This window comes from Pyrus communis, chromosome 10, assembly GCF_041283825.1.
Source record: "Pyrus communis isolate YQ-2024b chromosome 10, ASM4128382v1, whole genome shotgun sequence".
In the NCBI taxonomy this organism is placed as follows: Eukaryota; Viridiplantae; Streptophyta; class Magnoliopsida; order Rosales; family Rosaceae; genus Pyrus; species Pyrus communis.
Window position 1 is genome coordinate 3423637 of NC_142574.1, and position 11707 is coordinate 3435343.

General features: G+C 32.9%; 1 protein-coding gene across 1 annotated transcript; it reads right to left on the bottom strand.

The window, feature by feature from the left end:
- Positions 1–3656: 3656 nt before the first annotated feature.
- On the bottom strand, positions 3657–11277 carry LOC137729920 (putative laccase-9). The gene is made up of 7 exons (XM_068468973.2): positions 11098–11277; positions 10721–10872; positions 10098–10342; positions 7769–7894; positions 5100–5691; positions 4226–4581; positions 3657–3973 (listed from the first exon to the last, which is right to left on the bottom strand). The coding sequence occupies exons 1-7, from the start codon at positions 11194–11196 to the stop codon at positions 3834–3836; spliced, it is 1710 nt and encodes a 569-aa protein (XP_068325074.1). The 5' UTR covers positions 11197–11277; the 3' UTR covers positions 3657–3833.
- Positions 11278–11707: the final 430 nt, after the last annotated feature.

The window sequence follows — 11707 nt, forward strand, 5'->3', positions numbered from 1 at the left end:
CAAATTAATTTTTATATCAAATTTGACTTTGCATACAACACCAAAGTCATATAAGAGCATCTTCAATCAAGAGATGCAAATTTAATGAACCTAGTATTCGTGTCGTGTTTTTGTTGTTCGCATTGTCTTCGTCGTGTAACATCCATTAAAATGAATGGATAATATGACCTGACCCGAAATCGATCTGTTAATATTAATGGATAATATGACTTGACTAGTTATCCGTTAAACAAATATACTTTAAATCGTTAAAAAAAGGGAAACGGTTGTAATCTCTATAACTTTTGTGATAAAGTCAACTCCGAAATTTGCCACCATAATCCCATAAACCATAGATTTAAAATTAACCGTTGATTGTCGTTTACTTTTATGCTCCGTACTTCTCATCGAATTTTGGTTTTTCAAATTAATTTTTTTATTTTTTTTAAACAAGATATTTTAGCGGATGTAGAAAGATGAAAGATGCGGATTGCTGATATCATGTTCAGATTTTTATGGTTAGCGAAAATATTGCTCGGAGTTTATAGTCTTTAGAAACTATATAACATCGATTCATATTTCAGTTAACCGTAAACATTGAAACATGATATCAAAGCTTCGTACCATTCATTTTTCTGCTTCCGTTAAAAGAACATGTTTTCAAAAAGAAAATCTGAAAAAGAAATCTAGTGAGAAGAATAGAGCATAAATGATGTTGGAACCAAATTTGCGCACCGCCGTGGATTGTGAAGACACAAATCCGAGCAAGCTACAAAACAGAGAACAACTGTGAGTAAGCCTAAGATCAGAGGGGGGAGGGGGTTGGCCTGGATCTCCTATGCCTAAGTCAATAACTGTGAAAGAGTGTGAGTGTTTAGGGGTTGTATGCGTAGCAAATGGTTACCTAAGTTTGATGGAGATGAGGTAATTATAAGGAAGTCGTTGGCCTAGGTGTAGGGGTGTAGGGTTTTGCCCTACACGTGGCAACTTCCCATTAGCTAAGGATATGTCATCTGTGGGCTGGATGAGGAAAAAAATTATACTAAGATATTAATTAAGAAATAATATTTTAGGATGATGAAGGTAACATCCTTGATTGATTGTGATGAAGATTCCTTACTTGTTTGGATTGATCTTCTATTAGGAATGTATTAAACATAAGAATTGGTGATTAATCCTATCTTTAATGTTTTTGACTTTTTTATGCCACGAGTAGGAGCTTTGAGCGTAGTCAGCTGCTTGAACCTCTAGAGATGCCGAGCTGCGCGTGAGAATATTTATGCAACCTGCCTATTTAATTTGTACAAATGGTAAAATATATTAGGATAAATTACATTTAAACACCTTAACTTTAGGTCACATGATAAACTCATATCTCATCTTTTAAACATTACAATGTCATACATCAAGTTACGAATTCGTAACAATGTCACATCTATATTAACAAATTCATCAATTTAACCGTTAATTGCTGATGTGGTAATAAAAAAATTAATTATTTAAAAAATCAACTTAAATATAAAAAACTAATCTAAAAAGGGCCCACCATGTCTCATTCTTTCTCTGTCAAGCATTAGAACCAAACACCTTTTTTTGGGTTTTCTCCCTCCAACCTCCTCTTCAACCGCACCGCCACCTCATTCCTTCCACAACCACAACAACCCACCTCCCTCCCCACCGCTGCCAAAGTCATCAACAATCCATCTAGCCTTCCCCACAGGGCAAAACCAGAGTCCTTGAATTCCAAGTCGAAGTCGTACTCTTTGGATCAAAATTCGAGCTCAGGTTTAGAGGCTTGTTTGTGCTCAGGTAGAGGGAGAGTATCCTGAAAGCTAAGCACGCTTTGAGCTAGCTGTCTCGCCGGGCTTGCTCTTGGCACTGGAGCGCAAGCGCTCAATGCCTTTTCTAGTTTAAGGTCGCCGATATGGGTTTGTCTCTTTTCCAAAAATTAGTCATGGGAATTTGGTGGGAAAAAGTTTGGGAAAACAGTGTTCGAGTATCATCTTGGTTTCGAGTGGGGTCATGGGTGGTAGGGGTAGGCCCCACAGTTTTTTTTTTACATATAATTTTTAAACTTAATTAATTTTTAATTTAGTTGGATGAGAATGTGGGTCCAGCGGTTACCAATTCATCATTTAGCAATCAAACATAACAGAAAATTTAACGGATATCTGATATTGCAATGAATTAATAAGACGAGATATGACATTGCAATAATTTAAAATATAAAGTATAAAATTGTGGTTCGACTTATAATTAATGTAGTTTTGTGTAGTTTGCCTAATATATTCCCAACGAAAACACAAAGCAAAATGGACCTAACAAACTACACGCCAAGGGTCCAAATCATGTACACAACGAAAAATGAACCTTACAAACTACACAAAGGGCCTAAACATGGGCTAAAACCGAAAAACTAAACAAAAGGTCATGAGGGTAAACAAAACTGTTTTGAAAGGAAAATTGGACAAAGAGGCTATTGTGTGGGCCAGGAGGATTTATTTGCCTTCAGTGTATCTTGCTGGAAAGTTTATTTCAGCCCAAAGTTCTCTTTTGATTCATGCACTTCAATTCTGTGCCTTTTTTTTTATTTTGATACGAAAAATACTAGCATTACTTAATGGGAAGTGTATTTCTTGCGAATAATGTTTCTTTATTGTATAAATTTATTATCAAAATTATTCAATTTCGTAATCTTAATTTGGAGGTCATTTTCACAAAAAAGTATTTAATCAAAGGTCTTTTAGTCAACCAAATACATCAAATAATGATATGTTCATCATGAATATGTTATTTAATATTCACATCGACTGTTCTATATATTTTTTACAATCTTTTCACAAAACATGATGTGGTAAGTAATGTGTACAAATATTAAATATAATAAAACCCCAAATAATTATATACATAAATATATATTGACGGTTGAAAGTTGACACATAGTAGGATTGAGACCCCAATTAATCTTGCAAATCCAAATCTATGATTTTGGAATGGGACCCCAATTCATCTTGCTTTTTGGATTGGGCCTCCATTGATCAGACCCTCGGCCTCGGTTCTGGTTTTCACAAAGTGTATTATTCCTGCACTTGGACTGTTCAGGTTGGATAAGTTGGAACAATGTAAAACTCTCTTCATTGAGGAAATATAGAAAAGGTTTGATATACGTTTGACATTCTTAATGATTCTCATTGAATTTCAAGAGGGTCCAAAAAGAATTAGTAACTACCTTCTCATTTAGATCTTCTCGACTTTCATTCTTATCCTGCAGTGTTACTTAATAATTAGGACAACCTACTTTTTAGATCACAGTTTAAAGATCATCTATATTTGCAAAAATTTAACTATGTTTGAAATCGTTTAGCCATCTATTGGTTATTCAATAAATAAACGAACCATGTTTCTCACTTAAACACTGAGATTTTAACAATGTTAGTCTAACAATTAAATTAAACGATTTTATGATTTGGTTGATTTTTTACAAAATTGATTTTTGATATGTGATCCAGAAAGTAGACTGTTCTGATTATCAAGTAATATTACATAATGAAAATGAAAATAAAAAAGATAGAACCAGAAGATTTAAATGAGATGGTTACTAGCATATTGGGCTAGTACTGCATGAGAATGAGAGCCGCGTAGCTCTTTCAGATGTTACTTTTACTTTTGGAAGGAGCTTTGGGTTTGGAAAAAATGATCATAAATCAGGCTTAAGCAGTCGCTACCTTATGCTACTACAGGATGAAGACTAATATACATATAACCACTCATAGGCAAAGACTTGAATCTTACAATTATTCTCACAAATCATGATTAAATAAATCGAGATCAGTAAAAGAAAAGTCCAAATATATCTAAGACTTGGAACAAGGAGGCATATAAGCAGGCGGTGGGCGAATGCTGGTTTCTGTTGTATTTCCATTCCTCACTATGAGCACAGTATCCATTCCCCAGCTGGTATGTCTTTCCAAATGACAATGCATAAACCATACTCCTACAAAATCATAACCAGTTATTTTCGTGGTTGCTCTAAATTAATCACCTCATACCTCAAACATGTAATGCACATTACTTAGGCAGCTATAAAAGTAAGAGCGTGATACTATCAAAATATGTGTTACCGATCCAACCATATTATAACATGTTGAGTATTTATTATTAGACTATAAAATATGGCCGTTCGCCAGTAGAAAGGCCATGCATGTGACATTGTGATGGTTGTTGTGCTCAAAATTATAGAATTTACCAGGATTATCGGCTGTAAATCTGATTGTTGCCCATCCATTCTTTGGAACTCCAATGGTGTTAACTTCTGGGGGATCAACCAAATTGTAGGTCTTGGGTGATGTTGTCCTGTCAAAATTTCCGGAACCAGTTCCGACCAAATAGAAGCTGAAACCATGGAGATGCATTGGATGGTTCTCAGGTGCGATGATGTTGGTTCCTTGGAAGATGATCTCAACTCCTGCACCATATTTGATCATCCTCACCCTCGTCCCAAAGTTCGGATATATTGTGTTGTTACCCACGTCTCCAGTGTAGTTGAAAGGATTAGGCGGCCTGTTTGGGAAACTAGTTCTGTAAACTCCATTGTTACTTCCCCTGTACAAACGAAGTACGGTCAAGTTTTTTTGTTAGGAATAAATAAGGTCAATTAATCAAAATGTTAATTGAAAATATTGGAGTTTTACTTTGGTGTCTCTCCATTTCTTATGAGACTAGTGACTTCCATCATTCAGTGACCGGAATATAATTTAGACTCCGATGCACATTACAAAAGTACAAAAGTATTATTATCATTCAAATTGCAACTACAAGGGACCATTGTAATTTTTTGGTGTACTCGAGCATGATTACGTGACGCTATTATTTCATTCAAATTATATCCCCTAAATATGTGTTCTATTAACATACCCTAAAAGTGAAAAATATCAACCATGTCTACTATTATTATAACATGTAGAATGATACAAAATGTGGTTTGTGCCCCTGTACTAGCCATAAAAATAGCAGCATTAGTAACTATCATAATACAAATGGCAAAAAAAAAAAAAAATTATCAGATAGAAATATCAAAATTACCAATAATTGTTTTATTGAAGAAAAATATTTGTACGTACCGATAATATGCTTGCAGTATATCAACAGATGGTGTCACGAAACTGACATTGTTTAAGCTTGAAGCAAGCGCATTTCCATCCGGGCCTTCACATGAAGAATTAGCACAAATTCTTTCATTGATTGCAACAGTCATATAGATCCTGGAATGAATTTCTAGTGGGACATCAATAGGGTGCTCTTTGCTTGCCAACGCCCTGATTTGCTTAGTGAAGCTATCAGCAGCTGTTTCATCGGCTTCCGCCGGAAGAGTTGGAAAAGGAATGATTGATGGGGTGCCGTAGTTGCCGTTGTATTGAACAATTGCACTGGTGGTGCTGTTGTTATATGAAACATTAGTTCCATCCATAAAAGGATGAGAAGCCATGTAATACTGGCTGGGATGTTGGTTTGCGGTCACTAAAATGTCCATGGTTTGGCCTGGAGTTATCATGATGTAAGAGGTGGTTATTGGTTTTATGTATGAAGCGTCTTGTGCTACGACTGTGAGGGTGTGGTTCGCGATGGCAAAGAACTGTTCTTCGTTCATCACGGCGTTGATTACCTTGAGAAGATAGGTCTTACCGTAATCAACTATCCATCGGTATGTTGTCTCTGCATGTAACACAAAATCCATTAATTATTACTTGTTTTACAAAAATCACTACAAACCCAGCCTAACAAATGAATGATGCCTGTGAAAGTTTATGTTGGTCGCAGAAATAAATTATGTTTAGAAGAAATCAAGGCACACTTTCACACTATACCAGCGGTTTGTACGTATCGAGTTTGAAGACAATTTTGGGATGACGTATACTTACATTTGATTAATTTATTTGGCGAGGAGAGTTTATGGCTTAAATTTACTTGCAAAGACCAAATAAAGCTAAACTTACTTTTAATTTTGGGTCTGTTTTTGTCCCTTATCCTTAACATTTTTCATGCAATGTATTTCCTGTCCATATTCTATTATGGACGAAAAAAAGATGTCACTTAAGTTTTTAAGAAATTTGATAGTCTTTTTTACAAGATGGTTTTTTGACTAAGCAAAGATGGTAGATATAGCCTGAACTACTGAGGAATATGGAAGATCACAGTCATGATTGAATTAAGAAAATATTAATTTTTATTTTATAAAATATCATTTCAACAATTTAAACTAAACAAAGAAAATCAGATGCACCGAATATAAATCATCGTTTCAAACAAGAAAAAAAAAAATGAATAGTGATTTTCCATCATTTTCTTGGAGATTATCATGTTATGTTAACTTAACTACAAGTCAGAAAAGCCAAAACCCATCACTTTCTTTGTATGTTATTCTATTACATAAACACCTTTTAGACTTTAAGCCAAAAAGAAGACACATTCTAGTCTTCACCATTCACGCGGATCGTTGTATATTATTAAAGGGGCATTTAGATGTGAGTTAAAAAAATTGAGCTACTTTCCAATTGAGTCCAATTCCATGTGCCTTATCAGTTTAGGTTCAACTAATCTTTTTTATTATTTTGCTCTTTTATAATCTAAATAAAAATAAATTTAAATTTCTTGATTTATCCAAATTTTGAATCATTAAAGCCTTTAATCTATTCAATATCCAAGGAAAAAAAATTAAAATTCTTGGCATGTTTATCAACAACAAAATCTACTGTGATATACATTCTTGATAAAAGTAGATTACAAAAAGAAAAAAACCTATGATATAGGTACATAAATATAAATTATGTCATGAAGATATATTTAAATAATATCTAATTAAACTATGGTGTAGGTAGATAATGCAACTAATCTGTGATGCAGGTAGGCAATGCAATCAATCTGCGATGCAGGTAGTTAATTTACAAACAAAAAAACATATGATACATATGCAATTAATCTCTAATATGGGTAGAGTATTATAAAAGAAATCCTTTGGTATAGGTAGATAAACACAATTAATCTTAAATTATCAACAAAATATATAATATATATAGGTAGATAAATACAATTATTCATGATACATGTACATTATAATATAAAAAAAATAAAAAATAAAAAGGACAAGTGATATAGGTAGATAAAACCAAAAAAAATCGGGAAGAAAAATGATATTGAGGGAGGAAACACTAGAGAAAATGCTAATTCCATAGAACTTCAAAATTAAAAAAAAAAAAATATATATATATATATATATATATATAGGAAAAAGAATAAAAAAAAAAAAGACGAAGAATCCAAAACGCTAATGCAATTTTTTTTTTAACCAATCAAATGTATATTGATCATTCTTATGGAAGAGGAGGAGAAGAGGAATATTATGGAAGAAGATTATTCGGCAAAATAACACACGAAAAGAAAGATATTGTGAGGGAGAAACCAAAAAAGAGAATTGAAACAAGAAAAGAGAAATTAACGGTTGGGGAAATGAAAAGAAAAAAAGAGATTTCAATCCCTAATCCTATAATTAAGGATAAGATTAAAATTAATCACAAATTAAAAAAACAGTAATTACTTAATTAGTCAATTTGAGGGTAAATTTGGCAAGAAAATACAAATAAGCTTAAGTGGATAATAAATCACTGGACCTAACCTAAAATTTAAAACAAAATTGGACTATAACTAATAATGGCTCATAAAATTGGATTTATATTAAGTTTCCCCATTATTTATTAAACTAGATTAAGTTAATTGAATCTTTAATTAGTCTTACCATTGGAACAACTATACAAATCTCCGGGCTGTCCGTTAATTGTGAAGGCATCTGAAATATTTGGTTCGGCACCTGTAGCGAGAGCCTCTTCTATTATTTCCATCACATCTCCCTTGAACCATGATCCTGCCAAATTAGACACTTAGTTTTAATATAATATGTACAACTTAATAATTTATGTACTCTTATAAGAAAAGGAATCCTCTCCGGATCCTTTCATCCTAATCCACCAAATTCAGGAATTCAAGTAATTGAAATTTGATTCAACAACTAAAATTATTATAACTTTTAAAGTGGAACCCTGTTTGTAGTCATTGAATCAAATTTCAATGGTCCGGATCCCTAAACTTGGTAGATTAGGAGGGAGAGATCCAAAGAGGATTCATTTCCCTTTTAGAATAAAAGGAAAACTAATGAAAATGACTTGAAAACTTTGAGTTTTAATGATAAGGATAAAATAAAAGGTAAAGTAAATAGTACCATAATTAACTTTTTAATGTAAAAATATTATTTTTTATTAAAATAAACAGTACCGAAATATTTTCGTTAAAGTTTCCTATAATAAATCCAATGGTAAAACTGTACGATGTAATATTTTTGCCCCCACAAAGCCACTATGGTCGTTCATTTTTTTGTCAAAATTAAATGTTGGTTTGCGTGTTCACACAATATGGAAACTTGCAAACATGGAAAGGGATTGCGTTCCAGAATTTGAAAACACAAACCCTTTTGTCTTTTTACTTCTCTATACCCATCATGTATTATAGTTTGGGAAATTAATATTGAAAATACGGACAATTTTGATTCTGTATATGACACCAAAGATACACTAATCAAAGGCGGTTCTAATTTTGTTTTACATATTTGTGGTTATGGAAAGATTTTTTTTGTATATCCGGAAGATTGACAAGGAATATGCTATTGTCTTACCATATATTTTAAAGTTGAACGTATATGAAAAAGTTGAGGTTTCAGTATAAAATAGTTAACAATATTGCTGAAGTGGAATACTATGTTCATTTTTATCTAGAGTAATGCTAAGTAGATTGAATTTTTAAACTAAATTTGTAAATTATATGATGTGTCACTAATAACAAATAAAGACGTTAATCAAACACTTAAATAATAATTCAAATTTTACCAACCACGTCATATGCTTTACAAATTTTGGTATCCCTAGCATTACCCTTTTATCTAACGAAATTCACACTCAAAACAATATCAACCACCCATAATATAATTGAGAAAATATTTTTTTCTCATCACTCTATTTATCATTGTTATATGAGTTTAAATTTTAAAATCTATACAATAGATAAACACAAATTTCGAATTCTAATTCGCAACACAATCAAGTTATAGTTAGATGTGACAAATCAACTCATTGGGTTGTTAATGGGTGCCCGTTAAGACCAATTTAATTAGATATCACTATAATATAGAGTTAAGATTGATAATGATGAATATGATGTAAGATGAAATCAAATCAAAATAGGTTTTAATGAGTATCTATTAATAATCCAACGAACTGACTAACTACCCTATTAGTTATGGCATGTCCAACAATCCTGTAATAATCCAACGAATTGACTAACTACCCTATTAGTTATGGCATGTCCAACAATCCTGCAAAAGCAAGAAAGAAAGACTAAAATAACGATTTTTGGATGTTTAATGGATCCTCAAAATAAAAGTTTTATTCAATGGATCCTCAGAATAAAAGATGCCTTTACAACGATGCATATAATAAAGAAAGACAACGAGAGTCTCTTTTGGAAGGTGCTATAAGTGATGAGATTGATGACTACTTAACAACTAAACAGTACACGCATTACATCCCAAAACCCAATTATGTCATTCTTCGAATCATGTGATTTCTGTAAATGATGAGACCATATAGCTCTGATATGATTACTTAACCACTACACCTTCAGATCCCACAATACGCAAAGTAACGTACGTGGAGGTTTGAAATATAAATAAGTCTTATCATTTTATATTCATTAATACTTTCAATTAATAATATAATCACTCAAATTATTTAAACATACAATACTAATCACCTCCATAAGATGTTACCGACTATTATATTTCATTCACCTATATTAAAAATAGAATCTTGCAAGGGCATATGCATTTGTTTAATACATTCATTATTTAACGCTCATATATGCAACTAAAGTAAAAAGTATATTATATCTGACTATATTTGATCGTTAAATTGTACATGCATTGTGATCATTAGTTCAATCCACAATTTATGTGCCTGAACAACACAAGTATAACTGAATAGTTAAAGAATTAATAGAGATAAAACTAATGAAAGTACCTAGAATAACGATTTCTTGTGCATCTGGTGTTGCAAATGGATAAGTGGTGCCGGCAGCTGGTAGAATAATGATTGCACCATGGACGGTGGCGCGCGTCCAGTCACTATGAGCATGCCACCATAATGTTCCTTCTTCACTGGAGAATATAACTTCGTACGTGAAGTTTGTTCCTGGTTGAATAGGACATTGAGTGATATTCTCAGGTCCATCTGACCATGGATTTCTTGGTTGCTTCACTCCATGCCTATACAAATTAAACAATAAATTGAGCAGTCAATTATGTGTTTATCTAGAAACCAAAAACAGATCAAGCTAAAAGCCACATACAGATTCCTTTATGGACGCACAACAATACATTAATGAATAAAAAAACTATTAATGGGAATTTCACCTAGCCTATACAAAAGTCAGAAGACCCAAATTTAAGGTGTTCCTTCACACTCCAACCCTTCAGTCTTTTTATTTTGTATGGAACGATATAGGGTGGGGGAATAAAATCTTATTGAACTCGTTATTTACAGATGAAGAAGAATATCTCAACCTTTTTACTATTTAGTTGTTTAGTCTTTAGTTATTCAAGCTGGGCTGTGATTAGCTAAGGGAGGCTACGAGCGAAGTTTACCAGTGAAGGGTGACACCGTAATATCCTTGGTTGTGAACGTTGATAAAAGCGGTGTCTCCTCTGTGAACAGTGATGGTTGGTCCCGGAAGAGTTCCATTCACAGTTAAGATACTCTTTGTGCTACAAAGCCTTGTAAAGTTTGTTTCTTGCAGCTGCACAATATCACAGGAACAAGCCAATAACACATGGATGAGTGAAATACCCAGAATAGACCCGTGATGATAAATACTCATACAACCGCATATTTACAATAAGAGGTGAGGAAATTAGACAAATGATACTAATTTGCTTCGAACTTGGCATCGACGAGAATCAAATATATGCTCTCATAACAAGACAAGTTAAGTTGGCATGCAGCATCTGTGGAAAACACTTACAACGAAATCATAATAATGGATAGCGCCATTAGCCTTGCCCAGGAAAATAAACCCTACAAGAGCTAAGACCAGGAAACCCATGTTGTTACAGTTGCCCATTTTCGGATGTTTGTCTGAAAACTAACTTCCCACCCTGTGTCCTTCAGGTCGCCCTTGAGATGTTGTGCGAGTTGGATCTCCGCTCGACTGCAATTTATAGAATAAGACTTCGTAGCAAGTTGCTCCTTTGATTAGTAGATACGACTTCTTCGCACTTGATTGGACATTTCAATTTATGTACCTAACAATCAAATAAATAAAAACAAAAAAAAAAAAAAAAAAAAAAATTTAAACCAAAAACACATGAAAAACAAAGTATGTAATGCCCTAAAGGAAAACATAGGTGCTAGTTCAAGGCAACTATGCTTTGCTTTGTGATACTTGGTAACTTTAGGCACTAATACTTGAATTCCACACAAAACTGATATGACATACTAACAAGATTAAAAATATAGAAACTGTTATTAACATTCTAAAAATTTTATTTTAGACTCCTTATAGGTGAATTTTTCTTTCTAATTATGGAAACTTTGGAGTGCCAAATGAGATTTCTGAAGTACTAATAACAATT